The sequence below is a fragment of the Somniosus microcephalus genome, chromosome 29, assembly GCF_052327205.1.
Source record: "Somniosus microcephalus isolate GS21.2 chromosome 29, FLI_Smic_1.0, whole genome shotgun sequence".
NCBI lineage: Eukaryota > Metazoa > Chordata > Chondrichthyes > Squaliformes > Somniosidae > Somniosus > Somniosus microcephalus.
In genome coordinates, this window is record NC_141015.1 from 16,789,602 (window position 1) to 16,808,598 (window position 18,997).

An 18,997-nucleotide genomic window follows, 5' to 3' on the forward strand; every position below is an offset into this window, starting at 1 on the left:
CTCTAACTTATCAGGAACATTCTCGCCACACACCCTGAAGAAGTTGCTGAAGGTACGATACCAGTGTTTCCATACCTTAGCAGTTGTAGGTGAATTGGGGTCCAGGTCAAGACGGGCAGGTTGGAGTCGTTTCTCCATGATGGATTGATTACTACCTCTGGTTCCCTTCTACCGTTTCAGTCATAGCTGTCTGTTCCCAAAACATAGAAACATAGAAGCTAGGAGCAGGAGTAGGCCATTCGGCCCTTCGAGCCTGCTCCGCCATTCAATGCGATCATGGCTGATCATCCAAGTTCAGTACCAAGTACCCGGTCCAAAACCACTCAGTGTGGAGCAGCAAACAGTAGATTAAATTGATGTAAGAAAACTACTAGGTACTTGGTCTGAATATTAAACAAGGCTTTAATCAACTGTTTCACAACATGGAGGTCTAGTTGTCCTTCACTAGATCCTGTTTACAAAATGTCCTGAGCAAGCTGGGACCGTGCCCGAGTATTTATACTCTCCCTGGACAGCGCCACCAGCAGGCTGCCCAGTATTATTTCATAGTTATTTCTACATGAATGGCAAGATTCATGTCAGTAGCATTGCTGGTTAAAGAGGAGATTAACACAATAGTAAGGAAGGATATCAGCTCTGATGATGTGGAATCTGTATGGGCAGAGCTGAGAAATACAAAGGGGCAGAAAACATTAGTGGGAGTTGTATACAGACCCCCAAACAGTAATGCTGAAGGTTGGGGATGGCATTAAATGGGAAATTAGAGACGCGTGCAATAAGGGCACAGCAGTTATCATGGGTGACTTTAATCTACATATAGATTGGGCTAACCAAATTAGTAACAATACTGTGGAGGAGGAATTCCTAGAGTATATACGGGATGGTTTCCTGGACACTAATGTCAAGGAACCAACTAGAGATCAGGCCATCTTAGACTGGGTATTATGTAATGAGAAAGGATTAATTAGCAATCTTGTTGTGCGATGACCCTTGGGGAGGAGCGATCATAATATGATAGAATTCTTCATTAAAATGGAGAGTGAAGTAGTTGACTCAGAGATTAGGGTCCTGAATTTAAATAAAGGAAACTGCAATGGTATGAGGCACGAGTTGGCTAGGATGGATTGGGGAATGTTACTTAAAGGGTTGATGGTGAATAGGCAATGGCAAACATTTAAAGATCGCATGGATGAACTACAGAATTTGTTCATCCCTGTTTGGCATAAAAATAAAACAAAAAAGGTGACTCAACCGTGGCTAACAAGGGAAATTAGGGATAGCATAAGATCCAAGGAGAGGTCATATAATTTGGCCAGAAAAAGCAGCAAACCTGAGGATTGGGAGCAGTTTAAGATTCAGCATAGGAGGACAAAGGGATTAATTAAGAGGGGGAAAATAGATTATGAGAGTAAGCTTTCAGGGAACATAAAAACTGACTGTAAAAGCTTCTATAGATATGTGAAGAGAAAAAGATTGGTGAAGTTAAGCGTAGGTCCCTTGCAGTCAGAATCAGGGGAATTTATAATGGGGAACAAATAAACGGCAGACCAATTAAATACATACTTTGGTTCTGTCTTCACAAAGGAGGACACAAATAACCTCCTTGAGATGTCGGGGAACATAGGGTCTAATGAGAGGGAGGAATTGAATGAAATCAGTATTTGTAGGGAAATGGTGTTAGGGAAATTGACGGGATTGAAGGCCGATAAATCCCCAGGGCCTGATAATCTACATCCTAGGGTACTTAAGGAAGTGGCCCTAGAAATAGTAGATGCATTGCTGGTCATCTTCCAAAATTCTATAGACTCTGGAACAGTTCCCATGGATTGGAGGATAGCTAATGTAACCCCACTATTTAAAAAAGGTGGTAGAGAGAAAACGGGGAATTCTAGACTGGTAAGCCTGACATCGGTATCTGGGAAAATGCTGGAGTCCATTATAAAAGATGTAATAGCAGAGCACTTGGAAAACCGTGACGGGATCGGACAAAGACAACATGGATTTACAAAAGGTAAATCATGCTTGACTAATCTACTGGAATTTTTTGAGGATGTAACTGGTAGAATAGATAAGGGAGAACCAGTGGATGTGATGTATTTGGACATTCAGAAGGCTTTTGATAAGGTCCCGCATAAGAGATTAGCATGCAAAGTTAAAGCACACGGGATTGGGGGTAAGGTACTGTATTGGATTGAGAATTGGTTGGCAGACAGGAAGCAAAGAGTTAGAATAAACGGGTCTTTTTTCGAGTGGCAGGCAGTAACTAGTGGGGTACCGCAGGGATTGGTGCTAGGACCCCAGCTATTCACAATATATATAAATGATCTAGACGAGGGAACTAGATGTAATATCTCCAAGTTTGCAGACGACACAAAGCTGGCTGGGCGTGTGTGCTGTGAGGAGGATGCAGAGAAACTCCAGTATGATTTGGACAGGTTGGGTGATTGGGCAGATGCATGGCAAATGCAGTATAATGTGGATAAATGCGAGGTTATCCACTTCAATGGCAAAAACAGGAAGACAGATTATTATCTGAATGGCAATAGATTGGGAGAAGGGGAAGTGCAACGAGACCTGGGTGTCTTGTGCACCAGTCACTGAATGTAAGCATGCAGGTGCAGCAGGCGGTTAAGAAGGCAAATAGTATGTTGGCCTTCATAGCGAGAGGATTTGAGTACAGGAGCAAGGATGTCTTGCTGCAGTTGTACAGGGCCTTGGTGAGACCACACCTTGTGTGCAGTTTTGGTCACCTTATCTGAGGAAGGATGTGCTTGCCATGGAGGGAGTGCAGCGAAGATTCACCAGGCTGATACCTGGGATGGCAGGAATGACGTATGAGGAGAGATTGGGTCGATTGGGCTTATACTCGCTGGAGTTTAGAAGAATGAGAGGGGATCTCATTGAAACTTATAAAATTCTAAAAGGACTAGACAGACTAGATGCAGGAAGGATGTTCCCAATGGTGGGGGAGTCCAGCACCGGGGTCACAGGCTAAGGATAAGGGGTAAGCCATTTAGGACAGAAATGAGGAGGAATTTCTTCACCCAGAGAGTGGTGAACCTGTGGAATTCTCTACCACACAAGGCAGTTGAGGCCAATTCATTAAATATATTCAAGAAGGAGTTAGATATATTTCTTAAGGCTAAAGGAATCAAGGGATACGATGAGAAAGCAGGTACTGAATTTGGATGATCAGCCATGATCTCATTAAATGGCAGAACAGTCTCGGGCCGAATGGCCTACTCCTGCTCCTATCTTCTATGTCTATGTTTATATTCTATACCTCGGGATAAAACTAGAATTCCATTAGCTTCGTTTTTTTTACAGCCTTATCAACCTGTGGTGCTGCCTTAATGTCCTGTGGACCGGTGACCCAAATCCCTCTGCTCTTCCCCAGCACCGAGCCTACTTCCATTCAGAGTATAATTACTGCTGTTCTCTTTTACCAAAATGTATCACCTCACACTTATTCTTCCGTATCTCAGATTTTACAAGTGGACTGGATTACTTTGGGTCAGATTTGGGCCATCTCAAGTTTTCCAGATTCTGTTTGTACAGTTCGTGAGGGCAGAGGATATCTGAGCTAGTGCCACAAATGTTCCCAAAGTGCCGTTTAGGCGATTCCTTATTTGGGGCAAATTCATTTCCATCGCGGGGCCCCAGCTGACAGACTTCGCTAATATAAAAATAGAAAATGCTAGAAACACTCACCAGCTGAAGCAGCATCTGTGGAGAGAGAAACAGAGCGAACGTTTCAGGTCGATGACCTTTTATATCAGATTTCCAGCATCCTCAGTATTTTGCTTTTGTGACAGATTTCTCTGTAGCAGTAATCATTTCTAAGTATTTATGAGCTTTGTGGCTATGGTGTTGCGACTGGCGCAAAAGAAATGACTCAAGTGGGGAAAATGTCGCCATTGCTTAAGAGAGTTTACGTGACCATCTTAGTCACCAGCCAGAGGATAAGTAACAGATGTCAGTACGTAACGGGAGCTCTGTTGGTGTATTCATGCCTACAGGGTTGGTGGAGTCTTGTCATTTTCACACTGGTTAAAATGAGCTGTTCCAATGGTTTTAGTGGGTCGCACTGAACCTTACAGCCCAGAAGGTCGCAGCTTGCACTCCTCATCTGTTAGCTGATCACAACTGGGCGAACTGCTGGGGCTCAACAGTAGGCCTGGGCTGGGCTGGGGGTGGGGGGGGAGAGGACAATAGCCAGCCTGTGCTCCTGCTGCTGACCACCATCCACTGCCCCCTGCTGGAAGTGCATGGGTGTGACGGTGTCCAGCTTGGCTGCCAGCATTCTCTGTCTGGACTGGCGCGTGAAAGATTGCCACTTTGGTGAAGTATTGGAAGGCTGCAGATACTCAGAATGGAGGCGCGATTGCTGAGTCGGTGCCGGGAGGAGAGGGGAGGGGAGGGAAGAGTAGAGAAGCAAAATCAATGCAGTCGAGAGTGCTATTTTTAGGCAAGTACAGTACTGGCATGCAGTGTTCCCATTAAGCTGCGTGGCCGTGCAGTGGTCTGGAGGTCCCGCGCAGGCCGCTCGCCGGCGTTTAAATGGAAAAAAACCCGCGCATGCGCGATAATTTGAATGGGCCACACAACTCGTTTAAAGGGGCTGTGCACCCAAAAAACATTAGTGAGAACATTGCTGGAATGCTTTAGCAGCTGTCTGGGGGTGTGTTGCTGTGAGCCAACACTGCACCACAGGAGACCCATGGAGTAGCTGTGACACAGTTACACAGAACACAGAAACCCCACAGTGCAGATAGAGGCCATTTCGGCCCATCGAGCCTGCACCGACACATATCCCACCCGATCCCCATAACCAACACATATCCCACCCTATCCCCGTATTTAATCCCCCTAACACTAAGGGTCAATTTATCATAGCCAATCAACCTAACCCGCACATCTTTGGACTGTGGGAGGAAACCGGAGCACCCGGAGGAAACCCACGCAAACACGGGGAGAATGTGCAAACTCCACACAGATTACATCCAAAAGCTTCATTGTCTGTAAGAAATATTCCACCAAACTCTGTGGTGTTTGTGTAAATCCTTGACTTAGTTTACAATCTGCACTCAAGGCTCCTCTTCCAGATTGTGAAACTATTGTAGGGATTACAGGGGCTCAGTAGTGATATCCTCCATTGCTCTCCTGTGTTGCTGAGGCAAGAATGAATAAAAAGATGGGCATTATTGATGGGTTTTGGCACACCAGCAGCCCCACTCTCCCGCCACATTCTGGTGAGCTGAATTCCGGATAAAGCATGCCTTTTGATTTATTGTTGTTAGATTATGGGTGCATAGAATCTATCCTTCATAACAGTTCTCAACAGAACTCCTCCTCCATAATATCTCCCTTCTATATCAGTGGAGGTGATATCATAAATTATCCTTTATTAATCAGACTATCTTCAGAAATACAGAGAAGATGGAAATTATTTTTTGAAAAAAGGCTCGAGAACCAGGAAGTAAAAATTGGAACTATCTGATTGGGCTGTCCGTGGAGGGGACAGTTGCCTTGGAAACAGGGCACATTTCGCGCAAGGCTGTGTATGCTTGCGACCGCTGCAGGCATCATTCCCAATTGATCAAAAATAAATCACTCGACAGATTAAAAGGGTCAGAGGCTCCTGAAACCATCTGACTTGTGATGAATTTTACAAGGTGTTTCAGCCAATCAGAGCACTCTAGTTCCTGCCCATAATCTAATGCTGTTTTATTCAGTAATGCTCTTGTCTAATTGGTGTCTGCTGATGTTAGCTGTTGTGTTGAGCTGTGTATGTCATTGTAGTGTTGATGCCTTTCTCTCTCTTTCTGCTCTGTGTCCTCTTCAGAGTGGGTGCCCCTTCCATTGCTTCATCCATGCAGCCCGGAATGCTTGCTGGGCCCAGGACCACATCCCTGGCCGCTGCCACTGTAACTGCTGCTCTCTCTGCGCAGATTAGGTACATCATCTCCCTTCACCTTCTTCCCATCTGTCTATGTCTACAGAAAGGATGTCACTAACAATAAAACTGGAGGCCCAGAGTGTACCAGGCAATAAATGGCTCCAGCGCACTGTGGACCACACTAATTTAACCCCTCCACCCCCAGACTCCGAGTTGATGCAAGAATCTCTTCCTTGACTATTCCAAAACTTGGAAAAGCCCCATAAATCTCCTGGAGAATGGGAAGAACCGCTCTAAATCCACCAGAATGCAGGTGAAGGTGGAAATTGAACAAGACCATCCAAACGAGCCTCCCTGCAGTTGACTGTAGGAAATTTACTTGAAAACGTGGGCCCCGAGCTACAGGGAGAGAACGTGCCTACAGCACCTGCTGAGTACTCACTGACGCTCCTATGTTTATTGCTGTGAGACGAGGTGTTAAGTATTAACAATACTCAGGCCTTTTTATAAAAGAAAAATGAATACATCGGAGAAGGCAATGGGGAGTGACTTGGTGCAGGGATGGGTGTGCCAGGTGGCAGTGGGTGGCTCATGCCAGGTGCTTCGGCTGGGTGGGGAGGTCAGTTGATTTCATGCAGGGGTGTGTGGGCTCTGTGGTGAGGGTTGCTGGTTCGGGGGCGGATGGGGGGGATGCTGGTTCGGGGGCTGGGAATCCGGTGTGCTGGTTCGGTGGTAGTAATTTTGATTTGAACCTTTTACTTAAAATGTCATGGCTTCAGGGGGGGTGAACTGGCTGCAGTGGGACTGAGCTCAGCAATACAGTAAACTGGATTAATACACACACACACAGCAGAACTTGCTTGATTGCTGAAATACCCTGGATTATAGGCTGGAAATGCCTGTTTCTGATTTTAGCAAACATTTGACACAATTGAATGAGGTCTTCTAGTTAGTGTGGGTGCGAATCATTCAAAATAAATGGTGCTGTAAGTGGAATAATTCGCACTAGGCGATGGTAATGCCATGGAATATCAAGGGGCGGTGGCTAGACTCTCTCTTGTTGGATTGTCTGGTGCAAATGTTATTTGCCACTTATCAGCCCAAGCCTGGATGTTGTCCAGGTCTTGCTGCATGCGGGCACGGACTGCTTCATATCTGTGGCATCATGAATGGAGCTGAGCACTGTGCAGTCATCAGTGACCAGCCCCACTTCTGACTCTATGATGGAGGGGAGGTCATTGATAAAGCAACTGAAGATGGTTGGGCTTAGGACACTACCCTGAGGAACTCCTGCAACAATGTCCTGGGGCTGAGATAATTGGCCTCCAATAACCACAACCATCTTCCTTTATGCTAGGTAGTTTAGTTCTGAATTGCTCTAGCAAACAGGCAGCATAGACACAATGGGCCGAATGGCCACCTCCTATGCTTTTAACTTCTATTGTTTTGTGGTTCACTACACAAATGTATACACAATAGAGCACTGCTAAGTCTCCGAAGGGGTGCATAGTACAAAGGATGCAACCCGATATAATAAGGATTGTTCTTCCATTGTGAGGTTGATTGTTGAGGGAAGTGTTCCTCAGTCTACCTGATCTGAGAGTGCCTGATGGTGTCTCTGGCTTAAACAACAATCCCTAAAAATTATAAAAAATAACTTTATTGAAAACGACTGCCCAAATCCAAGTGGATTTGGGTTGAACTGGACTTGTTCAAACTGACTATAAATTTAGTTTGGTTTGGATTCAGAACCTGGATTACAGCCTACTCTTAAGATTTTTGTGACTCTGAATCTGAGGGAACAGTACTCTTAAACAAATCAGCACAAATCTCAGGTCATGTTGTGGAAGGAAGGTGTGGGAAATCCCAGGATGGGAACTCAATGTGACAGAGCACATGAAGTACTTGTTTGATCAAAATCAGACGTTAGTTTTCTTCGATATATCTGACAAATTCGGGTGTAAATAATTTCCTGCTCACTTTTAAACAGCAGGGCTACAGTAAGAGGAGTCTGTGCTCAAAAAGTTTCCAAATCCCTAGATCGTTTTTCTTTACCATCACAATGAGAATTAAAGGCGTGCAACAAAATGTTTTAATTGAGAATTCTTGAAGAGCTAAGGCCCACAGTGCAAGATCAGGGTTGAAAACAGTAGAACAAATGAGGTCAATTAAGAAATGGCCATCCGAATGGATCTTACAACCTGGAGATTGTAAAAGGAAATGAAAACTGTGGAAAGGTAACGAGTTCCCAGTTTGAGGTCTGGGGAAACAAAGAGTTAGACAAGGGTATGTAATGCGCGTCCCCATGGCTACATAAGGGGTTGCCAAATCTGGTTGCATGTATTCTTGGAGGTTCCTCTACTCTTTCGTTTCCTCAGTGTGGGGCATGAAGCAATAGGTACGCACGTTTGTTCCCACATTGAATTCTCATTCTCAGCTGTGCACCACCAGAGAAAGATGCGTCCCAAAACGTTACCAGCTGACTCCACATATCTTTGCAACGCCCAGTTTGTGTCAGCGCTGCTGGCACGGGGTGCTGGTGACACCCAGTGGCAGAAGCCCAGTACTGCAGGGCTGTGCATTGACTCAAGCCCAATACAAAAGGGCTCATTCTGGGAGGCTGTCCTTCTGGCAGGGAGCCTCGCGAGAGGCAAGTGCAGGTCAGTAGCCCCAACTGCCCACTCCTTGATACCACCAGGGATCCATGGAGCAGCGTTACCCCATCGATCTCAAAACTGATGAGTTGTGAAGCAAAGTTGTCATAATCTATGATGACACAGTAGCAAGTTTTGGCCGATGTGTTGTTTGTTGCCTTCCTGGAAGCTTCAAGCTGCTTAAAAGAAAAAATCCCAACTGTAGGCTCCTTTTTATATTGGTGCCAGGGCTCTGTGAAAGAGGAAGCCTTCAGTGTCCGAGCACCACTCTCCCTATTTAATGAGCGTGTGTGCCCTTGACTCTGCTGGAGGGCCAGTCAAATGAAACCTGCATCTCTGACTTGAAAAAACAGCTATTGGGCCACGTCGTTTGGCACAGGGTTTGGCCCCTGGGTGTGCTGCCACCGGTTGTCCGTGGCATGCAGGCAATGTCCCTGGCACCCCGGTCACATCACTTCACTCTGGCCCTTGTTAATGTCTCTGCCACAATAACTTGGCAGAATCGAGCGGCCGCAATCACTTCACCTCACCGCTATTGTCAGCCTCACTCTCCAGCTTGGCTGTATTTTTTAATGTCATCACTCTTGTCTTCACCGGCTAGTCTGATGGCTACCACCGCACAAGCAGAGCACAGTCACCAGACTGGAATCAAAAAACAGTCCTCCTTATCTGTGCCTTCCTGAGAATTCTGAATGGAGCTAATCTAAGGGAAGGAAACGACAGGGGATTGTCAGGAAAAAGCCCAGCATCTTCTAAAACATGAAGCACATTACTGCACTAAAAATTATCTTATCACACTGCCTATTTACAATATTTCTGTGGGAACAGTGTCCTTTAAATGTAACGCTCCTTAAGCAAACAACTGTTTCTCTTCATTTTGTTGCCAGCTTAAAAATGTGTTTTTTACTCTCTTCAAAATTCAGTGAACAAATGATGCAATGCGTTTAAACTAAAAAAAAAAAGGTTTCCATTTTGGGGTTTTACTGGGGTTGTACCTGCGTGTGATCTGACCTCTCCATCGATAGATCAGCATGGTCAGGAAGCAAACCATCCTTGTCCTTTTTAAGCCAGATGTTCACCAGAAGAAAGTTGTGATTTTTGGGGGAGTTGGATGCTGTGTGTGCATTGTCTGACAATTAATGCAACTGTTGCCGTCCAAGAATCTGGAACAAGGTCTGGTCAAAGTATAGCATGAATGTTTTATTTTATGGGGTTTATCGTTTTATCCCTGAAAGGTTGTCCTTTCTTGTTGCATATTGGGCCTTTTCTGCCCCCTTCCACCATGCACCATTCCTAAATCAAGCAAGGGTCCTGCTTGCATGCTATTATGAATGGTGTTCTTGAGTTGGCTGTGAAGAGATGTCGAGAGCACGTTGAGTCCAAGGAGACATCTGGTGGCTGTTTGTCAGCTGGGAAATCCTCACTCGTTCAGTGAGGGTGCAAAGTTTGTTGTGCTACTGCGCCACACAGACCAGGATTGTCCTGTGTTGAATTCCTGGTCTTTGCCGAGTTATCTGAGCTCGGCTGGGGGCAGCAGTTGGGTTGTGACAGTTGGCCTCAGTGCCCCTGGGCTGGGTTCCTTCTCCTGATGGTTGTCTGGTGACCCCTGCTGGACCGTACGTTTGAGTGCATGTGAGGCGGAGGGCTGGATTGGGCTCAGCTGTGATGCCCTCGATGGTCAAATAGCCTGGCAGCACTCACGATCTAGGGTCACTGATAAAGAACGGTTGCTTAAGCTTGGTACTGGAGGGTAGTGTGTGCCAGCAAAAGTCAGGAGAGCAACGAACCAAACTGGTGAAATGAATGTTATCATCTTCATAATACGTGTGTGTTTTTCTTTAATTCTTTGTGGGTAGATTCGGTGTCAGCCCACCCAAACCACGGACTGCCTTGGAGGCGATTCGTATAACTCCACTCATCAACGCGCCTTCTTTACCCAAACGAACCAGGCCTAGTTCTATTCCTCCGGGAAAAGCAAACCTGAGGTACCACGAATCCGTGGAAATTAATCCTATAAAAGGCCACATGTGCAGAGCATATATGGATATATACGGATAAACATGGATTTTTAAATGTATAGCAAGCCCTAGATGTAAATCTGTAAAGAATTCATTATGAATTGTATCTGTAATGAATATACATATAATCAATATCAGTGTATGCTAACATATTAATTGATGTGTTGCAGATATATTGAAGTTTAGCAGGCAGAAACTGTCCACTGACTAAGTTTTCAACATCCTCCTTTGGAAAGTTGAGTAGGGTAGCTCCCCAATGTTTGTGTTCCTCTTCCTCCCCTGTATTAGACCTTGCTCCCTACATCAGGCACCATTCCCCATTGAAATGTCTTCTGCTGCCATCCCACAGTCAGTGCCAGCTGTGGCTCAGTGGGTAGCACACTCGCCTCCGAGTCAGAAGGCTGTGGGTTCAAGCCCCACTCCGGCGACTTGAGCAGATAATTCAGGCCGTCACTCCGGTGCAGTGCTGAGGGAGTGCTGCACTGTCGGAGGTGCCATCTTCCAGATGCGACGTTAAACCCGAGGCCCCCTCAGGTGGACGTAAAAATCCCATGGCATTATTTCAAACAGGAGCAGCGGAGTTTTCCCTGGTGTCCTGGACAATGTGTATCCATCAACCAATACCTCAAAACCAGATTATCTGGTCATAATCCCATCGCTGTTTGTGGGACCTTGCTGTGTTTCCTCCATCACAACAGTGACTACACTTAGCTGTAAAGTGCTTGGGGACGTCCTGAGGTTGTGAAAGGCACTATATAAACAGAAGTTCATTCTTTAGTGGTGTTGAGACGTAGAGTGCAGACTGAGATAACTTGTCCTCATATTTTTCCCCTTCCTGTGTGGAAGCTCCTGGCTTGGGCTCCTGCATGTCCAATTTAGGGAAATTGCTGTTTGGAGGGTAGCGGCGGTAAGGTAGGGAACAGTGGATGCGAACCCACGTCCTGCTGCTACCAAGTATAGAACGTTGGCGCACAAAATGGTGCGGCCACCGATTTGTACTTTTTACTGCTGACTGGCGTGTAGAGGATTAATGTGTCTGGAAATGAAACATCGAGGACAAAATTGGAGCTAAAAGACACACTGGTTGGGAATTTCCTCTAAGCTGCTCCCGCTCTGCCACCGTAAAGTCGCCAGAAATGCGGCGGAAACCCCATTCATGCCCGTGATCACGGGAGCCCATCAGAAATGCCATTACAGAGACAGCTCAAAGGTCTGATTGGTTCGGTGGACAGGTTGAAGGAACATTGGTTCTGGGATCTGATCTGGTTGATGCTCTGGGGTTCGGCACCATATGATTGGTTGAAGGGACTCTGCATCACTACAGCGCACAAATGTGCAGTCCCAAGCGGCTGTGGGAGTTCTCCCGATCTCCCACTGTAACCTCCCACCGTTTACACCAAGGTTATGGCAGGAGACCGGGAGAATGCCACGGAAATTTTACCCCAAGATTTTACTCAAAGATTTTCAATATACACTGCTGGTTCCCCTGAGGCATGGGTTGTCTATGCTTTGGAGCCCGGTTGTAATGCTTAGTGCTAACCTGTCCTGTCCGTTTGAGGCCACAGCCCTTAATAGGCAAATCTGAGTAATCGTAGCTGAGGTAGATCAGAAGGCAGTTGTAACTGTTTGCAAATTGTAGGTTTCCTTGCTACCAAAAAAAGTTCTGTGGTGTACAGCCGCCATGTATATACTCCTAAAATATCTCTGTAATCCCATATAATTAATACATTGAAAATGGACTAATTCACAACAAAATCACAAACATACCCATAAACTTCCCTATCCACCTTCCAATATCTTCCCATCCCCTTGCAAAATTAATGCCTCATCCCTGGGTACACCCTCTCTCGCTAGTTGATAGTACCAGACTTGCCTAGACCCCTGTTCTCCACGGTCTGGCCCAATGCAGACCTGCCATGTGAAGAATGCAGAGGCATGTGCCACTGAGCATCCATCCCCACCCTGTGGTTGCAGCCGTGGCCATTCCACAATTAGAGTGAGGTTGTTAAAGAAATAAGGAGAAGGGCAGGCGGAACCGAAACATATAAGGGAGTATTAGAGAGATGGTGGCTGATTAGAGGGAGAGTAACAAAGATACAGGAAGAGAATAATATAGTAGAGTTCAAACACTGGGACAGATTAAGAAAGAAATAGAGAAAGAAGGGTTGCACGTGGGCATTCAAGACCAAGTATCGTCTTCAGGTGAAGCAAGGTTAGAGAGCACGGGATAATTGGACCAGGGTATGCAGATGTAACTTGGTCCCCATTTTAAACTCCTGTACATCTTTTTTTTTTAAATTTCTTTTATTATAAGTTCCTATGTCCATATTTATAATGGAAACTGGCTATGTAAACTTGTCACTGTAATTACACCCTCATGTCAGTGGTGGCACTGTAGTGCCTCACTGTAGCACCTCCACTGGTGGGAAGGTATAGTTACAGCATGACAAGTTTACATAAGGCCATTTCCATTGCAAATTTGGCATAGGAACTTCTAATGCCGAAAGCTTACAGAAAGTGCACATAGATGTCACTTTTCAATATATTATGGATATGTATATCTGCAACACCATTCACCTGTAAATAACAATACTTTAAATATATTTAGGAATTTCTTATTTCAAGTAATGATTACTTTACTATATTTCAGAGTGTATTTTTCTTCAGTGTTTGGAGAATTATTTAGCGGTGCTATATTTTCCATATATAACCTCCCCATGTGGACAGCATGACTGCAACAATTCCATAATTCCCCCTCCTCACATATTTTGCCTAACTTGAACCATTAACACCCTAAGTCAAGAACTGTCTAACTTTTCCCACTCTGTGGGGTATTTCTGTGGTTTTTATATTCGCAGTAACTGAGTTTTTATAAAAAATATATATTTTTCATAATCACACATTTCTTAAGCCTTGGTTGCACTGATTATTTTGGAATCTGCTTTTTTCGCCTGTGTTTAATACTGAGGGGTGTAAGAAACAGTCCTCTTGTATCCTACTTTATAAAAAAAAACTCTGTTGTCAAAGTTTTATCTGTTCCTTTTTCCAATAACATTTTGGTATTCTTTAAAATCTTAATTTAAGATTGGGGTTTGAATCTAAATAAACACAATGTCTCATCACTCTTCTGGGAGTTGGGTGGTGGAGTATGTTGGGACATAGTTCTTTCACCTCTGGGACGTAGGTTGAAATTCAGCCCACACAGACACGTTGAGGGTACCTTTCTCTGACTGGGGGAATTGGCAGTGCGCTGTGCACTTCCAGTAGGGGTCATTGGATCGTGATTAGGACCAAACACCCTAAGCAAGCCTGAGGACACTGAAGCTGACTGTAATAGCGGACAACTCATTGAAAATGACTCAACAGTACGTGGGTCGTTCACAAGACAATTGTAGATGTACACCTCGTATCAAACTGTACCAGGTGTAAATACATTATCAGCAACATTCTGAAATGTGTGTGCAAGGTACAGCATATCAGGACAAAAAAGAAAATGACTCCACCACACAACACTTGACTTTCAAGAACTGTAGTGGTTCTACACTAAGCAAAGAGTTAAGTATTGTCTGAGAGCTAGGACATCAGGGTAAATTTGGTACAGCTCCACTCCCAGCACAGAATTTTGTTAGATAGGAGTGCGGGTCAGAGATGGAGCTTATTGGGCCAATTCTGTGAAGTGCATTCCCATCTTCTGTGCTGGGAGCTTCAAACTGCAGTTACAAGGACCAGCTCCAACACGCATTATGTCTATCTGTTCTGAAGCTGCTTTTACAGTTACTAAATTATAGGTAACAGAAACCGCACACTGCTCTGGCCACATAAAAATAAACCTTCATGGAAAATAATGTATTTTTTTTCTGTATTCTACAGCTGTCCCTTAAAAAATCTTTAAAATATATATCAACAAGGAAAACAAGTGGAATTTTAGGAGGACAGCCTACTCCCCTTTACAGGAGAAACTGTACCGTGTTCTTCACTTACTCTGAGGTTTTTTTTTGTTTAATACCTTTGTCTCCTTTTAACTACAGCTGGCAGCAGAAGACTTCTTCCTCCCTCAGCTACCAGTCTCAATCTGCACATACCAAAAGGACTAGGTACCTGCTTATCGATTTGTGTCACAATCACTACAAATTTTTAACAGAGCACTAATGCTACAAATGGTGTGACGGTACAATATTAACCAGGCAACAGAGATGCCAAGTATTCACATTGCACAGAGGCACTCTCATTTTCCAGCTTCCTCTCTGTGCCAGATATATCTTACAACTTTCTTATTTAACTGAGGCTGTCTCTGTTTGAGCAGCTTGGTGCCAAGCTCTCCCTTTCACAATCTTGGGAAGAATTGAGATTGCCAAATCCAAATAAGTCCAAGTTGCAGGGAAATTCTGTAAAGTTTTTGTGCTTGCCCTCTAAATATAAAAAAAACTTTTAGAAGTTGCAGTGCAGCATACGCCCTTTTGATATGCTGTAATGTCCTACTTACTGAAGATGTAACCCCAAAATAGAGATGTAACTTGCACGCTGATGTGGCCGACTATTCCCCCGTCATAGCATCTAGTTGTTTCTTAAACAATGCCAAGGTTTTTTTACCTCCACAGCCCATTCGATGGTCATTGGGGGAAAGAAACAGAGTTTGGTGCATTTAAATTCTGAATACGTAAGACCTGTCTCTCACATTTCAGGCATCACGTTTCACCAAACATGCAAATTTCTGTCATGTTCAGAGAAGCAAGCCAGTCATTTCCTGCTGCTTCTGATTTTGAGGAGGAGCCAGTAATTTACAATTACTCTCTAATTAATCTCAGGCTATGCCTAGGCTCCAGTTGACCTGTCCATGGCAATTAGACTATGTGGTTTTAAATGCGTGGACCAGAATATACAGTTGCCGTTGGCAACAGAATAATACGCTGAATTGCATGATATAATGCTCCTGCCCTTATAAAACAGCATGCTCTCCAATTTACTGCGAGCAATGCCTCAGTACATCCACTAGTCCATAAATAAAACTGGGAAAAAATACAAGGAAATGAAGGAGGAAGGAACAGTCAGTGTGGGATGAACCTCAGCACCCATAACTCCATCCCCCCTCCCTCCATCACCTGTTTAGATTTTTGGATGTTGTCATCTCTGTTTCTCAGCTTAATCTTCATCCTGCTTGAGGAAAATATCCTAATCAACAACTAATCCAATTTATGTCCCTTTCAAAGTTTTTCCTTTGTAATCCTAGGTTGCTTATATTAAATGTCTTTTGCTGAACACACTTTTATTCCTGATATCAAATGCAGTGAACTGTGCTCCAGAATTTAGCAATATAGTGTCTTGCTACTGCGTTGCAGTCCCTTTGGATATTCAGTAATGTCCTTACGATAAAATACCACTCAATGAGCACTGGGCAGTTATGTTCAGCTAAATGCCAAACTTCAGTTTCTCAACCGAGAAGAGTGTGAGTTTACTATCGACTGCAACAGGCATTATTTAGCACATTCACTCTGAATCCCAGCCTTGTCCAACATTCAATCTTGCCTACCAATGAATCCCATCCTCGGGTGATATTCAGATTTACCCGCCTTGAAAGCAAGAATCAGCACTCGCAGGATTGGGAGAGGCAGAGAGCACTAAAGTAAGAAATAGTACGGTATTATGTGGGGTCAAACTAAGAGAGAATACAGGATGGTCTAAGATGGGTTTACAGCGTATGTATGTGAACGCACGAAGCGTAGTAAACAAGGTTGGTGAGCTGCAGGTGCAAATAGCCACATGGGAATATGATGTTGTGGCAATAACTGAGACTTGGCTCAAAAAATGGCAGGATTGGGTATTAAATATTCCTGGTTATAAAGTATTCAGGAAAGATAGGAGGTGGTGTGACAGTATTGGTCAAGGAGAATGTTACAGTGCTGGAGAGGGAGGATGTCCTGGAGGAGTCAAGGACAGAATCTATATGGCTAGAGTTAATAAATAATAGAGGTGCCATTACACTACTAGGTGTATTCTATAAACCACCAAATAAAGGGAAAGATATGGAGGAGCAAATTTGCAGAGAAATTAGAGAGAGGTGCAAGAACTATAGAGTAGTAATAATGGGGGACTTCAACTATCCTAATATAGACTGGGATTGTAATAGTGTAAAGGGCAGAGAGGGGGAAGAATTTCTGAAGTGTGTTCAGGAGAACTTTCGTGATCAGTATGTTTCCGGCCTGACGAGGGAGGAGGCATTGCTGGATCTGGTTCTGGGGAATGAGGTAGGTCAAGTGGAGCAAGTGTCAGTCAGTGAACATTTAGGGAACAGTGATCATAGTATCATAAGGTTTAGATTAACTATGGAAAAGGACAAGGATCAATCGAGAGTAAAATGTTTAACTAGTGGAAGGCCAATTTCAGTGGGATGACAACGGATCTGGCCCGGGTAAAGATTGGCAGGCAAAACTGTAAGGAACAATGGGCTGCCTTTAAAGAGGAAATAGTTCGGGTACAGTTGAGGTACATTCCCACTAGGGGAAAAGGTAGGGCAACTAAAGTCAGGGCTCCCTGGATGATGAAAGAGATAGAGAGTATGATGAAGCAGAAAAAGAGCGTGTATGACAGATGTTAGATCGAGAATACATCAGAGAATCAGGTTAAATATAGAAAAGTCAGAGAAGTGAAAAAGAAAATAAGAGGGGCAAAGAGAGGGTATGAGAATAGAATGGCAGCCAACATAAAAGGTTATCCCAAAGTTGTCTTTAGGCATATAAATAGTAAAAGGGTAGTAAAATGAAGGGTGGGGCTGATTAGGGACCAAAAAGGAGACCTATGCATGGAGACAGAGGGTATGGCTGAGGCACTAAACGAGTACTTTGCATCTGTCTTCAAGGAAGAGGATGCTGCCATATGCATAGTAAAGGAGGAGGTAGTGGACATACTTGATAGGATAAAAATTGATAGAGAAGGTATTTGAAAGGATGGCTGTACTTAAAGTAGATAAATCACCCAGGAGCGGACGGGATGCATCCGAGGATGCTGAGGGAAGAAATCGCGGAGGTACTGGCCATAATCTTCCAATCTTCCATAGACACGGGGGTGGTGCCAGAGGACTGGAGAATTGCAAATGTTACACCATTGTTCAAAACCGGGTGTAAAGATAAACCCAGCAACTACAGGCCAGTCAATTTGACCTCAGTAGTGGAGAAGCTTTTAGAAACAGAATCAGGGACAAAATTAACAGTCACTTGGACAAGTGTGGATTAATTAACTAGATGGAAGATTGGGGCTATATTGTTAAAGTGCTGTCTCTGACTCGTGCTCACAGCCTTGCTGAATTTGGCCTCGGGTAAAGTCTGACCAGGAAACTGTACATTTTATGCCAGACTCTCTCCAACTTTGTAACTCTCTGGTTTAGCTATATACCTGTAGTTCAGCCTTCTAGTTGGGTGCTGTTCTGCAGTGTTTGGACATTTGTTAAATTGCCTCACACGCAACACTGAAGGAAAAAGCAGAAAAGCAACCAGTGGCATTTTTTTTTTTTTAATGGAAAAATGTTTACATTTTTTATTTCAAACTAACCAAGGATGTGCCCTTCAGACGACTGCTGAGAAGATGCAAGACCGCACTACCGGGGGGCACTGGTAAAGAAGCTATTCAAAAGCCTTGTCGTGATTTAGTTTAAAACTTCCTGCTTCTGTAATTGTTTGTATAAAACAATTCCCTTCGTATTTATGATAGAACTGTGGATGATCAGAGAATTGGCTGCTTATTGAATACCTGGTATTGAAGTCTTGGATGTATCCAGTGATTTAAGGTCTGTGTAAACTGATGATAAGAGAAGAGACATTTCTGCTGCTCACTCCCAGCCATGGATTTGATAACTTGCCTTTGGCATCCTGTTTGGTTCTGTTCCAACGGTGACAACTTAATCACATTTTCCTTGTATTTCCCATTCACTTTCCATCCTGTGTTTTTTTTAATTTTCCAGCGACGGCTTCACAAGCAACACCGCAGTGACTGGGCCTCCAGCTCCTCAAGCTTACACAGAAGCCTCAATTCCTGCTTCCAAACCCAGGGTTGTCAGCACAGCGAGTATCAGACCCGCAGCCTTTCAGTCAGCCGGAGGTAATGTACTAAAGCAGCGGTTGTTTTTGACTGCGTTGGGAAGGGAAGATGGCTATCTGCGCATCCATGGGAAGAATTTGAGGGCTTGAGAAACATTTTAGTGAAGTAAACTTCCCAGTGATAAAAATGAAGCATTTCTGTCTGAGATATGCATCATTGGCATCAACTGATTTTTCTGTTACAATACATGAAGGGCTAAAATGCCCTTCACTCACAGAAATAAAAATGCCCCAGCATATTTGAATGCAACTGTTGCAGAATTAGTCATTTGAGCCAAGTGCACGAGGGAGCAGCTGAGCCATTCAATTCAAATACAAACATTTTGAGAGAGATCCAAA

At 44.2% G+C, this 18,997-nt stretch overlaps 1 protein-coding gene across 1 annotated transcript in view; it reads left to right on the forward strand.

Moving 5' to 3' along the window:
* ldb3a (LIM domain binding 3a) overlaps positions 1–18,997 on the forward strand; it is a 210,520-nt gene that overhangs the window by 145,649 nt on the left and 45,874 nt on the right. The window contains exons 9-12 of the mRNA XM_085970260.1: positions 5,846–5,956; positions 10,410–10,538; positions 14,600–14,665; positions 18,523–18,659. Of these exons, the coding sequence (XP_085826386.1) occupies positions 5,846–5,956; positions 10,410–10,538; positions 14,600–14,665; positions 18,523–18,659 (443 nt within the window). The remainder of the gene's footprint in view (positions 1–5,845; positions 5,957–10,409; positions 10,539–14,599; positions 14,666–18,522; positions 18,660–18,997) is intronic.